Source organism: Lithobates pipiens, unplaced genomic scaffold (genome assembly GCF_037356315.1).
Source record: "Lithobates pipiens isolate NorthernLeopardFrog02 unplaced genomic scaffold, aLitPip1_a1.2 Scaffold_8, whole genome shotgun sequence".
Lineage (NCBI taxonomy): Eukaryota > Metazoa > Chordata > Amphibia > Anura > Ranidae > Lithobates > Lithobates pipiens.
In genome coordinates, this window is record NW_027507903.1 from 74,877,872 (window position 1) to 74,895,596 (window position 17,725).

Genomic DNA, 17,725 nt, shown 5'->3' on the forward strand with positions numbered 1-17,725 from the left:
ATTTAGTTAATTACTCTTAAGAGACACATGCAAGGGATCATGATGGGAATCTTGTCTCCTTGTGTCCCAGATACTAAACTTAGCATATAAAGTCAGCTGGAAAGTGGAAATAAAAAGGACTCATGTAGCTCTTTTAATGTCTACACTAATTTAACCAGTGTGGTGTACATGCCCCCAGAAACTGGAACACTCTGTTCAACCAGTGCAAGCAGCCACCCGTATCCCAAGCAAAAAATAAGTAAAGCAGGTTAAAGAAATAGCAGTGGAACCAATTAACCCAGGAGGATATGTCCTGAAAGATTACCTTCTGATGAATGTGTATCAAACACATGGAATGAAAATAAAAGAGGAGAAAACACAATGTAATCAGCTGATGATTCAAAAAATAAAACATTAACAAAATGTACAGATAATTCATGAATGATTACAAAACCATAATGCATTTACAATCCTGAACCTAAACTTGCAAGTATTTTTGGGTTCATTCACATAAATAAGAGCGTAAAATCCACTCCCTTTTTTAAGAAGGTTCCTAATAGCTTCAAAATATGTTCTTCAAAAAAAAACAGCAAAATTGAAGCAGTGAATGTAAATTTCACTAACATTCCCTGGTAGTGAATCAATCACAGTAATTCAACAACTTGCAGTCAGTGTTGCCAACATCAGTATTTTTACTTGCAGCCAGTAAACAACGGGCACTTTTCACCTGCCAGTAAATGCCAGTGACAGGAAAAGGTTGCCAGTAAAAAATATGCCTCTGATACTCAGCTCGGAACTGCGCATGCGCAGCTCCTGTCCTGAGCCAGCCGAGTCGGCAGAAGGTGGGACTGGCGGAGGTGGCGCCTGAGAGTGTCACGTGATGTCACAGTGCAAGGGAGCCGAGCGGAGCAGCCGAAGACTGGTGTACAGGTCTGCGGGATGGGAGCAAGGCAAGCTGGGTGCAAGACTGTCAGTGCTGTTTGGATTAGAGTGGACTGAAGGGACCACCTGGTGTGGAAAGAGACTGTCACTGTGACTCAGGAGGGAACGCGTCGATGAGGTGTCATCATCATCTGTGCTGCTGCACACTGTTGTCAGTGTCATTTTGAGAGTCCATTTCATGTGTGTGTGCCCACTCTAATTTCTTGCCTTCCTGAGTCCTGTTCCTGAGCTACTTACTTACTATATCAAAAATAAAATATGTTTTTTGCCCTAATATCTACCTTTAAATGACATTGCTAATGGCATAATACTGACATTTTCACTTAAAACTGTGATTTTGTAACTTTTAGAAATGCCAGTAAAAAAAAACTTGGCTGTGCCCGTAAACTCAATCTGGTAGGTTGGCAACACTGCTTGCAGCACAAAGACCGTATATAAAAAGCTGGAATTTAAAGTGGTTTCAAAAGCAGGTGGTGTTTTACCTGAACATATTACCGTATATACTCGAGTATAAGCCGAGATTTTCAGCCTCTTTTTTGAGGCTGAAAGTGCCCCCCTCGGCTTATACTCGAGTCATCGCTGTCTGCCTGCTCGATCAGCGTGTCGAGCAGACAGACAGCGGACATTCTAAAATTCAAAAGCCGCGCCTCCGCCTTCGCCTGTGATAGGCGGAACACTGAATTTCCCAGCAGTCAGTGTTCCGCCTATCACGGACATCCGCTCATCCTCGTACTACGGACGAGGATGAGACGATGTCCGTGATAGGCGGAACACAGGCTGCTGGGAAATTCAGTGTTCCGCCTATCACAGGCGAAGGCGGAGGCGGAGGCGCGGCTTTTGAATTTTAGAATGGCCACCGAGGCGCTGACGAAGAGCGGCGATCCTGGCAAGGCACGGGACGGAGGCAGGGCAAGGCACGGCACGGGACGGGACGGAGGCAAGGCACGACACGGGACGGAGGCAAGGAGGCAAGGCACGGCACGGGACGGAGGCAAGGAGGCAAGGCAGGGGACGGAGGCTCGGGACACAGGCTCGGGACACAGGTAGGCTGGACACACACACACACACACACACACACACACACACACACACATGGACACACACACACAGGGATGGATGGATGGAGACACACACACACAGGGATGGATGGATACACACACACACAGGGATGGATGGATGGAGACACACACACACAGGGATGGATGGATGGAGACACACACACACAGGGATGGATGGATGGATGGAGACACACACACACAGGGATGGATGGATGGATGGATGGACACACACACACACAGGGATGGATGGATGGATGGACACACACACACACAGGGATGGATGGATGGATGGACACACACACACACACAGGGATGGATGGATGGATGGACACACAGGGATGGACGGACACACAGGGATGGACGGACACACAGGGATGGACGGACACACACACAGGGATGGACAGGCATGTCTCACCCTCGGCTTATACACGAGTCAATAAGTTTGCCAGTTTTTTTGGGGGTAAATTGGGGGCCTCGGCTTATATTCGGGTCGGCCTATACTCGAGTATATACGGTATATGCATTAAGGTAAAAAACCTTCTGTGTGCAGCTCTCCCTTATAATTACCTGAGCCCAGTCTCGATCCCTAGATGTGCATGAAAGCAGCATCAGTGCTCTCTCTCTCCCTCCTCAATGGCTCAGGGACATCAGTGGGAGCCATCGGCTCTTGCTGCTGCCAATCACAGCCAGCAAGGAGGGAGCAGGGAGTGAGGCTGAGCCGCACTGTGTGTGGTCAATGGACACACAGAGATGCCAGTTTCTGAAGCGGTGAAGATTGCTTCTCCTTTGGAGGAGTGAAATGATCTACAAACGCTTCAAAAAGCGGAGAATGTCCCCTGATACTGGAATTTCGGGAGACTTTACGAGATTACAGTACCATAAATTCACAGAAACACAGAGATTTCCATTTATTAAGCAGTGATAAATTATCACTACTCAGTACACGGACATCCCGGAAGAGACCGCCCACCTAGTAATAAATATTTGACCCATACACTATATATATATTATATATATATATATATATATATATATATATATATATATATATATATATATATATATATATATATATATATATATATTAGAGCTGCACGATTCTGGGCAAAAAGAGAATCACGAATTTTTGCTTAGAATAAAAAGATCACGATTCTCTCACGATTCTCGCAACGTACAATCTTTCACATTATACAAACAAAAAATGTTCTAACTTTTACTGGTTAGTTTTTTTTTGTTTGTTTTAATTCATTAAAGTATTTTTTTTTTTTTAAATTGCATTTGAAAGACCGCTACTAAAAATATATATATATATAATGGTTGGGGTTCTAAGTAATTTTCTAGCAAAAAAAAAATGTATTGAAAAGATTTTAAAGCGGTAGTAAACCCGCATTTTTTTTTTTTTTTTTTTAAACCTGCAAAGCAAAAGGCATAATGAGCTAGTATGCACCGCATACTAGCTCATTATGAAATACTTACCTTAGAACGAGGCCCCGACATCTCGCCCGATCCACGCCGAGGAAGCCGACATGCTCCCTCGGCGTCTCTTCCGGGTATCGCGGCTCCGGCGCTGTGAGTGGCCGGAGCCGCGATATCGTCACTCCCGCGCATGCGCGCGGGAGATTTAAATCCGGCCGGACGAGCGCTGCCGGATTTTCGCGGAGAGAACCCCCTTGTGCGCATGCGCCGCTGCAGTCAGCGGCGCATACCGAGGGGAATATCTCCTAAACCGTACAGGTTTAGGAGATATTTTTTTTACCTACAGGTAAGCCTTATTATAGGCTTTCCTGTAGGTAAAAGTTGAAAAAGTGGGTTTACTTCCACTTTAACTTGAAACCAGCAAATGTCAGAAAAAGGTTTAGTGCCTAAGTGGTTAAACTTCTTTCACTTACACACAAAGTCTATTCCATTGACAAATTGTTACAATGTTTATACTTAAGTTCAACTGATAAAGAATGTTATCATTCCTGACAGGCTGCCCAGTTTTTCTCTTCCTTTCTTTTGAGGCCTGTGGCTTAAGAGCAGAGAGAATTCTTTGCATAGAAAGAATTGTGAAAAACTTTAATCGAGATCGAGATAATGATTCTTGATGATTAATTGTGCAGCTCTAATATTAATATATATATATATATATATATATATATATATATATATATATATATATATATATATATATATTATTTATGTATATAATATGTACACATACAAACACAGACATGCCAGGGGAGCATGGTTACTGTTTTGGGGGGTCTGAACGAGGAAAGAAGAAGTAAAAAATCTTCCTCCTTCCCCTGGGATTCTCTCTTCGCAGTTTCATAAATGGACACCAGAGTGTGGCCCGGGAGCAAGCTCGCATGAGTGCCCCTATAGCAAGCGGCTTGCTAATGGGGCAGTCAGCAGGGGGGAGGAGCCAGGAGCACCAGCAGGGGGCCCAAGAAGATGGTGGCTGCTCTGAGAAAAACCACTACACAGAGCAGGTAAGTATGGCATGTTTGTTATAAAAAAAAATATTTTCCCTTTACTATCTCTCTAAGTGATTAAAACAAGCTCATGGCAGCAGCTGTGGTCTGAAGCTGGCCATAGATCAAAATTGAGCCTGGCTTAGCAGGGACCAGATGCATTTCTGTCCATCCATGTTCATTCCAGCTCTAACGATGGACCTGTGTTGAACTGGAACGTTGGAAAACGTTTCTCAATCAGCCAGCTACAGCCGCTGATCGAGTCGCCACTGCCAGAAAACAATATCTCAGTGGGAAGAATATCTCTATCTACCTCAATTATGTGAATGGTGGAATCTGCTCTTTATTTTAGTTCAGCTCGCAACCCGAAAAAAAAAAAACAATCATCTATGGCCAGCCTAAGGTACACATATCAAAATGTAAACCAATAATTCCCACATATAATTGATGCATACTAATTAGCAATTAACCTGATATAATTATTACTTAATTGCGTTAAAATTTTTGTATACCTCTGATTATATAAATGATAAAGTCCGTGAAGAAAACACATCTTATAAAGACCTGACAAGTGATTATGTGGCCCACAAGAGGGCCTACTCTACCTAAGGAGAAGCAACACATCACATGATGGTAACTATAAGGCCGCAGAATGACAATCACAAAGCTTAATCTACAAGAACATACAGTTGGGTGGTTGAGATGATGTCAATGATATCTCCTTTCCAATGATGAACTAGCATGTGATAAAGAAAGACTGTATGAATGTATGATACTTATGAGTGATGTCCTAATAAAAATACATCCTAAATGGAAAATTTAGAAAATGATAATCTCTATTTTCTGGAACAATGATTGTAATAATTATGCTTCACCAACCTTACTGGCTTTCAAGACTTTAACTTGTTCTTCAAACACCGTATCCTTGTTCTTTTCAAGAAATCCTTCACACTGATATTCAACCTGAAGTAGACATTAATATAATTATAGCGTTACAAAATAAAGAATAATTCTAACACTCATGCCGCGTACACACGATCGGAATTCCGGACAGAAAAAGACCGATGAGAGCTTTTCATCGGAAAATGCGACCGTGTGTATGCTCCATTGGAATTTAGCTGTCCGAATTTCCGCCAGCCAAAAATCGATAGCATGTTCTCAATTTTCCTGACGGAAAAACTTTCTATCGGAAATTCCGATCGTGTGTATGCAATTCTGACACGCCAAAACTCACACATGCTCAGATTCAACTACAAGATGGAAGCTAGTGGCTACTGGCTATTGAACTTCCTTTTTCTAGTCCCGTCGTACGTGTTGTACGTCACCGCGTTCTAAATGATCGGAATTTGGTGTGACAGTGTGTAATCAAGACAGCTTGTCAGGGAAACCATCAGAGCTTTTTCCGACAAGAATTCCGATCGTGTGTATGCGACATCAAAGTTCTCATGCATAACATGTTTTTTTTTTTTCTCGTTTTTCTGCATGTTGGGAAGAAGAAAGACCTAGCATGTCCCATTGATCAAACAAGTATTTGGGGTGTCTAGTTTAGGGGGATCGGCTAGTCTTACTATTAGTAGCCTCTATATTATATATTTAGATCTAAGCGGGTCACAAATTTGAATTTACAGGAAAGCATTTGTTTAGAATATAGTTCTTCTCATGTTAAAGTAGAATTCAAGCTAAGACCTAGCTAGTCTTAGAAATGCAGCCCCCCCAACCCCCCTCTCCTAACACGTGTGCTGACTAACCTGTGTAAAATAAGATGTATATTATATACTCATCTATATTCAGCCCGTTCCAGTCTGGTCATGACCCCCCTGTGTCAACCAGCAGCTGCTGCAGGGGAGAGGATTAAATGCCAGCAAAATGATGGGCCATAGGAGCCTATGGGAGAAGGTGCTGCTCCAGGCTTTCCCTGCCATTGTCGGGTGCTTTCTCCTGTCCCATGCAGTGCCGTTGGCTGACACAGAGGATCACGCGGCCAGACCAGAGTGGTCTGAAAACAAGTATATACCACTTTTTAACAAAGGTTAGTCAGCACAAGTGCTAGGAGCAGGGAGGGAGCATTTTTAAGACTATTTCTACTTTAAAATGCCATTGTATACATCTCTTAAAGTGTTACTAAAAGCACAATAGTAAAATCGGTCTGTATATGCAGTAAAGATTGCTTGTTATACTCAGTGTGGAACCTAAGGGGTTAATCCTCTGAATTGTGTAAAAAGGCTGTTTGATCCTTTTTTTTTACTGTCCCCAAATCATCTGCTGATAGCACAGAGCCTTGGAGGCACACTGCACATGCACAGTTTGGTGCTATTGATAGTTTTTTTTTCTGAGGGGGGGGGGGGGGTGAATGTGATTAGCTCAGAGCCAATCAGCACTGTGCAGAAGACCGGGGTCAAACAGTTAAAGGAGAATGAAAACTCCTCCTACAAGCTTTAAAGTGGTTGTATAGCCAAATTGGGGACTTTTACCTACAGGAAAGCCTATAATAAGGCTTACCTGTAGGTAAAAAAAATATCTCCTAAACCTGTACGGTTTAGGAGATATTCCCCTCGCAATGCGCCGCTGACTGCAGTGGCGCATGCGCACAGGGGATTCCCGGCTGGAAGCCCGGCAGAAGCTGCCGGAGAGAAATCTCCCGCACGCATGGGCAGGAGTAACAATATACCCGGAAGAAACGCAGAGGGAACATGTCAGCTCCCTTGGCGTGGATCGGGACAGATGTCGGGGCCTCGTTCTAAGGTAAGTATTTCATAATGAGCTAGTATGCAGTGCATACTAGTTCATTATGCCTTTTGCTTTGCAGGTGAGGAAAAAAAATAAAAAATTCAGCGGGTATACAACCGCTTTAACCAGTGCTCAGCGGGACACTGATAGAAATCAGAAGACTGCTACATACTGCTGATGGAAAAAGGTATTTAGCAGTTTATATCTACTAAAATATATGCATTTCTGTGTTCTGTGTACTGTGGGAGAACATATATTGAATGCAGGGTCCTGGGTTTAGTAACACTAAGTAAATATCCAATCAAAAAGGTTGCCAACTACGTGTGATAAGCTCTAAAACCCCATTTATTAGAGCTTCATAAAGAGTACAAAAAAGCCCCAATGTACAAGAGCCTGAGGCATTTCCGTTCAGGTGGGCTTTAGTTGTAACAGTTTGTGTAGCTTTGGTCTGGGCACACATGGAGCTCTTTGTAATCTATTTCGGATGGGTTGTAGCACCACATTGGTACTGTATTTATATATTTTTGGATCTTCTAAAATGTTCCCCAAACGCAACACTTAAGCTTCACTTTCAAAAACAAAACAGATGGATTGGGTGCTATGACACCACTTTGCAACAAGCTGTCACTCAGATCCACCATGACACTAAATAAAGTACTAGACAGTACGTGGTTTACTTGGCCAATAATTAAATGGTAATGGTGGTGGTGGTGGTGGTGATGGTGGTGATGGTGGGTTACTCTTGCATCGGGGACCACCACTAAAGACAACCATATGTAACAACCCAGGTATGCCCAAGAAAGACAAAAAGAATAAAATTCCATAGCTTGAATATTAGACAGGACTGTGGCCATGGATTAGCTAGATCAGGTAACACACTTATTTTTACCTTGTCTGCAAAGTGCTTGATAATAAAAGCTACATTAGACAAACGTGGTTTTTCAAACAATGGGCAGGTCTTGAGGTGGGTGTTGTACAATTTCTGGGCCCATGTGTTATCTGACCCTTTGGGCATCTGCAAAATCAAAAAAATCATTTAAAAAAAAAAAACAGAATAAAAAACATTTAACGTTTAAACCTGGTATATCTTTAACATTACATATACAGTGAAGTGACTGGCCTCAGAACACACACAGAGATAATATATATATATATATATATATATATATATATATATATATATATATATGCTCATACATTTATCTGCAGCCCTCTCTCCTCTACAGCCATTCAAAGTGAAGAATTGAGACAGCATTTCTGGCTCCAGAAGGAAGGGGGCAGGGGGATCTAATCTATCCCACAATGCACAGGCAAGGGAGCCAAGTGTAATTTTAGACCTGAGGGAGACCACACCCCTCTACACAGTCTCATAGGGATACACACAGCTGTGGTTGTCAATCACCAGTTGTTTGCTTGGGGAGGGGAGGAGGAGAGGGCTGTCTCCCAGGATTCCAGGATTATCTGGTGTCAGCATAGTCTGTCAGAAGTGACTCACAGCATAGGAATGAGAGAGGAGACATAAATAAAACTCAGTGCTTAGGATGGAGGCAAGTACACACTATAGAAGAATATGCCTTGTTCACTTTTAATTTCAGAAGCAGTGGCAGCCATTAATGCAGGGCATCCCCCTAATCCATGTGCTCGGCCCCCTAATCTACATGGGGGTGCTGGATGCACGGATTCCAATGTTTTTTTTTAATCAGTATGTGATTAAAGGCTCTAATAGGCTTCAAAAAAGGGTGGGCTTGGGGTGCAATGCCCACCCAGTTGTGTGACAAGAGTGAATTAATATTCTCCTCCTGGCTAATCAGGAAGTGGGTCCTGGCACCCGATTGGCCGAGAGGAGAAGCAATCTTATTGGCCACTGAGGAGGAGGAGGGAGGAAATGCAGAGGAAGCCACCGTGAAGCACCAGGAGGAGGAGACGCTGCCCAGAAGCGCTGCCCACGACCTAGATGGCATAAGTTTGGATTGTTTGTCTCCCCCCTCAAAAAATGTACCACCAGCCGTCACTGTTCAGAGGTTTACAGCCCATAAATATATACAATAAGTATGATAAGTATGATTTAATGCTGCTCCTGCATGTCTCTTCTGCGCTCTCTTAGGGCACCATATAGGTCATATGTATGTGTAGTGTACGCACCATCATGAATGGTTCTTAATACGCAAAATAATGACTTACATTGGGGTAATAAACCTTTAACCAAGTCTGTTCATATGAATCAGCTTTTATTAATATGTTTTCAGTATGCTTTGTAAAAAAACTGTCAGTTTTAGAAGTAAGTCTGAATATAGACCAAATGAATACAACACTAAAGGCCCCGTACACACAGTCAGAAAATCTGAAGATAAACTTCATCCGATGAACGATCTGCCGATTTTCTGATCGTTAGTATGCTGCTTTTGACAGCCAACTGCGATTTTTCGGCAGACAAAAAACTGAATGTGCTTGAAAATTTTTGTCTGGTGTGACCACAACATCTGATTTTCTTTTAATTAGTACGGTTTTCTGACAAAAAAAAACAAAACTGAAGAGCAAGACTAGGCATGCTCAGAAATGAAAGCACACATACAAAACAATTCAACACATTACATCACTTCTGACGTTGAATTCTGTCGTCAGAAAATTTTCTGATGGCGAGTGCCCTCTTCACTTTCGATTTGAGACTAGCATCAAACAAAAAACTGACGAAAATGTGTCCAATAATCTGACCGTGTGTACAAGGCTTACCGTATATACTCGAGTATAGGCCGACCCGAATATAAGCCGAGGCCCCCAATTTACCCCCAAAAAAACTGGCAAACTTATTGACTCGTGTATAAGCCGAGGGTGAGACATGCCTGTCCATCCCTGTGTGTGTGTCCGTCCATCCCTGTGTGTCCGTCCATCCCTGTGTGTCCGTCCATCCCTGTGTGTCCGTCCATCCATCCCTGTGTGTGTGTGTGTCCATCCATCCATCCATCCCTGTGTGTGTGTGTCTCCATCCATCCATCCATCCATCCCTGTGTGTGTGTGTCTCCATCCATCCATCCATCCATCCCTGTGTGTGTGTGTCTCCATCCATCCATCCATCCCTGTGTGTGTGTGTATCCATCCATCCATCCATCCCTGTGTGTGTGTGTGTGTGTGTGTGTGTGTGTGTGTGTGTGTGTGTGTGTGTGTGTCCAGCCTACCTGTGTCCCGAGCCTTTGTCCCGAGCCTCCGTCCCGTGTCGTGCCTTGCCTTCGTCCCGTCCCGTCCCGTCCCGTCCCGTCCCGTGCCGTGCGTTGCCTTGCCTCCGTCCCGTGCCCTCTTCGTCGGCGGCCATTGTAAAATTCAAAAGCCGCGCCTCCTCCTTCGCCTGTGATAGGCGGAACACTGAATTTCCCAGCAGCCTGTGTTCCGCCTATCACGGACGTCGTATCATCCTCGTCCGTAGTACGAGGATGAGCGGATGCCCGTGATAGGCGGAACACAGGCTGCTGGGAAATTCAGTGTTCCGCCTATCACAGGCGAAGGCGGAGCCGGAGGCGCGGCTTTTGAATCAGAATGGCCGCTGTCTGTCTGCTCGACACGCTGATCAAGCGGGCAGACAGCGATGACTCGAGTATAAGCCGAGGGGGGCACTTTCAGCCTCAAAAAAGAGGCTGAAAATCTCGGCTTATACTCGAGTATATACGGTAAATCAAAACGGCCATGGATAGACTTGGATTCATGCCATGGCATGACGGCTGTAGATAAAGCTTCTTTGGCTTTCCAGAACAGTGTGTATCAGATTTCTCAGTATGCTGCTTTTAGTCTTGTGATACATTGAAGACAGATGGCCCCCTCCTACCTTACATTCTTCATCAAGTAGGTCCAGGATACCCATTTTGGATTCTATGAGGTTGATGCACGGCTGGTTGTCATAAAAGTCAATTAAGGTCCATGGGATTTGTTCTTTCATGTACTCCTCTTGTTCCAACTTAAACACATGCTGCACACAAAGCAGAAAAAATGTGTTCAAAGGAATGTAAAACTGCATAATACAGATATAGGCCTTGGGTAAAATTCAGAAAAGGCTTATGACAGGTATAGTGTCAAATACAGTCAATAAAGAAAAAAAAATTTAAAGTGAAACATAGTGAGATATATACAATATGCCATAAATGTCTACATTTTAAAAGGGATACAAGTACTGATATCGATGGAAATGACTCCTGCAGAGACTACACTCATATTATTTTATCAGTCTGCTCACACTTGCTTAGACTTCCAGATTGCTTATGTTCATCTCATTTGCTGTTTAGAAGGGGTGCTAATATATGCAGAAATCCACTAGAATGAGAATTTACAAATCTGTACAATTTCTACATAAAATGTAACAACGAAAATACAAAATAGCAATCATGTGAATGTGTGAAAAACACATTCAAAATGACCTTCCAACGAGCTTTACAATAATAATACACAATACAAACACAAAATACACGGCCATAACCCTAGGCTCACACTAGTGAGGGCCATGCGTACCGCGTTTGCTCAGGCTCAGCAGGGCTGCTGTGCCATGTCAAATGCACAAAAAAGGTGCATGCAGCCTTTTAACCACTTCAGCCGCGGAGGATTTTACTCCCTTCCTGACCAGAGCACTTTTTGCAATTCGGCACTGCGTCGCTTTAACTAACAATTACGCGGTTGTGCGACATTGTATCCAAACAAAATTTACGTTCTTTTTTTCCCCACAAATAGAGCTTTCTTTTGGTGGTAGTTGATCGCCTCTGCTATAAACAAAAAAAGTCAATTTGAAAAAAACTCAATATTTTTTACTTTTTGCTATAATAAAATATCCCCCAAAAATATATAAAAAAACGATTTTTTTTCCCTCAGTTTAGGCCGATGCGTTTTCTTCTACATATTTTTGGTAAAAAAAATAAAAATAAATAAAAACCGTAATAAGCATATATTGATTGGTTTGAACAAAATTTATAGCGTCTACAAAATGTGGGATAATTTTATGGCATTTTTATTTTTTATTTATTTTTTATTAGTAATGGTGGCAATTTGCTATTTTTTTTTAGGACTGCAACATTATGGCAGACACATCGGACATTTTTGACACTATCTTGGGACCATTGTCATTTATACAGCGATTTATGCTATAAAAATGCATTGATTACTGTGTAAATGACGCAGTGAAGGGGTTAACCACTAGGGGGTAGTGAAGGGGTTAAGTGTGTCCTAGGGAGTGATTCTGACTATGAGGGGGCTGGACTTCAACACACAGAACAGTGATCAGAGCTCTCAATGAGAAAGAGCTGTGATCATTGTCCTGTCACTAGGCAGAAGGGGAAATGCTTTGTTTACAAAAGTATCTCCTGTTCTCCCCCCCGTGACACAATCGCGGGCACCCAGCAGACACAGAGTCCATGGGACTCACTGTCATGGAGACCGCAGCGGGCGCGCGCTACTTCTTAAAGGGGACGTACCTGTACGCCCTTTTGCCTACCAGCACCATTCTGCCAATGTACATCAGCATGCGCTGATGGGCAAGTGGTTAAAGACACGGTTTTGACCATGCGGTTTCCCTGCAGTTCCTGCATCCATGATCGAGCTGCGGGCTGAGATGCATGTTCCCTAGTGTTAATCCCTTCCTGCCAGTGTCATTTATACATTGATTAGTGCATTTTTTTTTTTTAGCACTGATCACTGTAATAATGTCACTAGTCCCCAAAAAGGACCAGGGGTCAGATTTGGCCATCGCAGAGATGTGCACGAAAGCCTCGGCTCCACAGGGACTCTCCCACCTCATTGGCTGAGACAGCCGCGGGAGCCATTGGTTGTCAACCACAGCCAGTGAGCCAATAAGATGAGCAATTGAGGCCAAGCCATGCACTGTCCGTGAATGGACACAGAGCAGCAGTTTGGGAGCAAGCCTTGTGGGGGCAGGGCACTTGGCAGGATGGAGAGGCTGAGAGCACTGGGTGGGACTCCAGAAGAGGAGGATCGGGGCTGTTCTGTGCAAAACCATTACACAGAGCAGGACATGTTTGTTTTTGTTTTTTTAACCTTGCCTTTAATATCACTTTAAAAATGAAATGGGGGGATCGCACAAAAAAAATGAAATTTTGTTGCAGAGGATGCCTACAATTTTACTTGCATCTTAGTGCAGACTTCTGGGAAAATCAGTGAGCCAATCACACAAGCAGGAAATGACATTGCTGGGGAAGTTCTGTACACCAACTGCATACAGAAAGCGCCTAAGCTGCCATATTTCATTGACTTTTACAGAAAATGACAGCGCTGCAGATTGAAATGGAAAAGTGATTTTTAATAACATTAAATTACAATATGGCTTGTGTAGCAACTGTATATGGTGTATTTTTTCTACCCACAAAAGTGGAGTTAACCTTTGAATAAGATTTGTACAAAGGAAAATTGGTTTATAATGCTGTGCTTTCCTTTCAAAAATACTAGATACCCGACCTACACGATGCTCTGAGCGTTTCAACACATTTTGCATCACTGACTTGGTACAAATATGGATATTCTGAGCCCTGTCTTCATGTGCTCCATTGTTTCCTGGAAACAGGTACACAATGGTGGCCTACATGCTTGACGAGCAGACGGTAACATGAGTGACCACTCACCAGATTAAACTGCTGCTGCAACTTCTCATTGGCATAGTTGATACAGAACTGCTCAAAGCTGTTTATCTCAAATGTTTCAAACCTGGAAAACAATACACATGTATTAATATGAATTCTCAGACATAAACACCTGAAATTATTAAGTTTTGAAACCTGTACTGAAAAGACAAGAAGGAGGATTTCTCAGGTAAATATGAAGTTTAGGTACGGCAATTTATACAGTTACAATGGCCCAGCTTTGATGCATGTATGTGCCATACTTGTTGGATCCCCATGTGAGCTGATAATCACTGTAGCAGGTACTGCTTACTACTGGGCACTGCCATTCAGAAATCACTTTGCATGATTTGACTGGCCCTTTAACCGCTTCACACCCACGCTATAGCCGAAAGATGGCTACAGCATGGGCCTAAATTGCTAGAAGAGTGTCCATGTATGTGCTCACACTGCCCACACCCTCCCAGCAATTTAGGCCTGCACTGTAGCCATATTATATACACACACATATACATACATACATACATACATACATATACACATATACACACACACACACACACACACCAATCAGTCATAGCATCATGATCACTAACAGGTAAACTGAATAACATTGATGATCTTGTTACAATATCACATGGAAGTGGTTGGGATATATTAGGCAGCAAGTGAACGTTGTCCCTGAAACCGATGTGCTGAAAGCAGAAAAAATGGGCAAGCGTTAGAATCTGAATATGAGCGACTTTGACAAGGATCAGATTGTAAAGGGCAGACGACTGGGTCAGAGCCATCCCAAAACTGCACTTGCTCAAATACTCTTGTGGCATGTTCCTGGTGTGCAGGACCAAACAAAAGTGGTCCAAGGAAGGAAAACCAGCAAATCAGAAACAGGGTGTTGGGTGGCCAGGGCTCTGTGATGCATGTGAGGAGCGAAGGCTGGCCAGTGTAGTCCGATCCAATAAAAGTACTACTGTAGATCAAATTGCTGAAAATGTTAAAGCTGGTTCTGATAGAAAGGTGTCAGAATACACAGTGCATCACAGTTTGTTGCGTATGGGGCTGTGTAGCTACAGACCAATCAGGGTGCCCATACTGACCCGTGTCCATAACCAAAACTGCCTACAATGGTTGCTTGAGAATCAGAACTGTACCATGAGGCAATGGAAGGTGGTGGCCTGGTCTCATGAATTCAAGAATGGTTTGAAGAACACAAGAAGTCCGAGGTGTTGACTTTTTCCAAATTTTTCAGATCTCAGTTCAATTGAGCATCTGTGGGATCTGCTGGAAAAATAAATATGATCCATGGAGGCCCCACCTCGCAACTTGTAGGACCTAAAGGATCTGCTACTGACTGCTTGGTGCCGGATAGGTCTAATTGAGTTCCATGCCTTGACGAGTTATGGTGGGTGGTCTTAATGTTATTGCTGATCAGTGTATGTATGTATACACACACACACACACACACACACACACACACACACACACACACACACACAACAAATTAACATGGCATGCTTCTGCTTTTCATATTAGTATAGCTATGAGAGTGCATAAGTGTGTAGACAGTAAAAAATATCTGCTTGTGAAAAGCACATACTACTCATTAATGTTTATTAAGCATCTGAAACAGTCAAGCTAACGTTTGTCCAATATTAGACTCTTTACAAAATACATCAGTGTATGAGATCCATATATATATATATATATATATATATATATATATATATATATATATATATATATACATACATACACACACACACACGGTGCCTTGAAAAAGTATTCATACCCTTTGAAATTGTTCACATTTTGTCATATGAGAACCAAAAACAAATATATTTTATTGGGATTTTATGTTATAGACCAACATAACACATAATTATAAAGTGGAAGGAAAATGATAAATGATTTTCAATTTTTTTTTACAAATAAATATCTAAAAAGTGTGACGTGCATTTATATTCAGCCCCCGCGCCAATACTTTGCAGAACCACCTTTTGTTGCAATTACAGCTGCAAGTCTTTTTTGGGGATGTCTCTACCAGCTTTGCACATCTAGAGAGTGACATTTTTGCCCATTCTTCTTTGCAAAATAGCTCAAGCTCTGTCAGATTGGATGGAGAGTGACCCTGTGAGCTGAAATTTTCAAGTCTTGCCTACAGATTCTCAATTGGATTTAGGTCTGGACTTTGACTTGCCATTCTAACACATGAATATGCTTTGATCGAAACCATTCCATTATAGCTCTGGCTGTTTGTATAGGGTCATTGTTCTACTGGAAGGTGAACCTCCGTCCCCAGTCCCAAGTCTTTTGCAGACTCTAACGCCGCGTACACACGACCGGTCTTCCCGACAGACTTTCGGAGGAGTTTGTGACAGACATTCTGAACGAACGGACTTGGTCACACATGTACAGACTCAGTCCGTTCACTTTGAATGTGATGATGTAAGACAAGACTAAAAAAGGGAGTTCAGTAGCCAATAGCTTCCCTTGAGTTGCATTTGGTGCGTCGGACCAGCATACAGGCGAACAGTTTTTCCGATAGGAATTGAGTCCGTCAGACACAACTGAAACATGTTCTATTTCTAGGTCAGTCTGATTTTTTTTTATGAAAAACGATCGGATTAGCCCACACACGATAAAATTGTCCAACGGACCGATTCCGTCGGACCTAGTCTGCCGGAAAGTCTGGTCGTTTTCTTCTAAGATTGCCCTATATTTGGCTCCATTCATCTTCCCATCAACTCTGACCAGCTTCCCTGTCCCTGCTGAAGAAAAGCATCCCCACAACATGATGCTGCCACCACCATGTTTCACAGTGTTATGCAGTGACATGCAGTGTTAGTTTTCCGCCACACATAGCATTTTGCTTTTAGGCCAAAAAGTTAAATTTTGGTCTCCTTTCATGCATAGCTCCTCGCAAACTGCAAGCGTAACTTCTTATGGCTTTCTTTCAACAATGGCTTTCTTCTTGCCACTCTTCCATAAAGGCCATATTTGTGGAGGGCGCGATTAATCGTTGTCCTGTGGACAGATTCCTCCACCTGAGCTGTGGATCTCTGCAGCTCCTCCAGTTACCACGGGCTTTGCTGCTTCTCTGATTAATGCTCTCCTTGCCTGGTCTGTCAGTTTAGGTGGACGGCCATGTCTTGGTAGGTTTGTAGTTGTGCCATACTCTTTCCATTTTTGGAGGATGGATTGAACAGTGCTTTGCGAGATGTTCAAAGCTTTGGATATTTTTTTTTTAATAACCAAACCCTGCTTTAAACTTCACAAATTTACCCCTGACCTGTCCAGTGTGTTCCTTGGCCTTCATGATGATGTTTATTCAGTAAGGTTCTCTAACAAACCTCTGTGGGCTTCACAGAACAGCTGTGTTTATAAATTAATTAAAGATTAAATTACACATGTGGACTCCATTTACTAATTAATTAGGTGAGTTCTGAAGGCAATTTGTATCACTAGAGCACAGTAAAGGGGGCTGAATACAAATGCACACCACACTTTTCAGATATTTATTTGTAAAAAAGTTTCAAAACCCTTTATCATTTTCCTTCCACTTCACAATTATGTGCCACTTTGTGTTGGTCTATCACATAAAATACATTTAGGTTTTTGGTTGTAACATGGCAAAATGTGAAACATTTCAAGGAGTATGAATACTTTTTCAAGGCAGTGTGTGTGTGTGTGTGTGTGTGTGTGTGTGTGTGTGTGTGTGTGTGTGTGTGTGTGTGTGTGTGTGTGTGTGTGTGTGTGTGTGTGTGTGTGTGTGTGTGTGTGTGTAAACATGTCGCCATTTTTCTAGGTGAATATATTTTTAAAGGTGCTATTGACATGTAATTTTCACAACATGTCAGTAACAACCCATGCAGTCCATACATACAAAGAAACCAAAAGTTCATAAATTAAAGCGGAGCTTCAGTAATTTCTTCAATTAGCAGCTACAATTGTTTCAAAGAAA

General features: G+C 42.6%; 1 protein-coding gene across 6 annotated transcripts in view; it reads right to left on the reverse strand.

The window, feature by feature from the left end:
• MYO5A (myosin VA) overlaps window positions 1–17,725 on the reverse strand; it is a 285,827-nt gene that overhangs the window by 102,424 nt on the left and 165,678 nt on the right. For all 6 annotated transcript variants that reach the window (XM_077474307.1, XM_077474306.1, XM_077474309.1 and 3 more), the window contains exons 11-14: window positions 13,768–13,849; window positions 10,977–11,117; window positions 8,052–8,177; window positions 5,315–5,398 (exon numbers count right to left, since the gene is read on the reverse strand). In XM_077474307.1, the coding sequence (XP_077330433.1) occupies window positions 5,315–5,398; window positions 8,052–8,177; window positions 10,977–11,117; window positions 13,768–13,849 (433 nt within the window). The remainder of the gene's footprint in view (window positions 1–5,314; window positions 5,399–8,051; window positions 8,178–10,976; window positions 11,118–13,767; window positions 13,850–17,725) is intronic.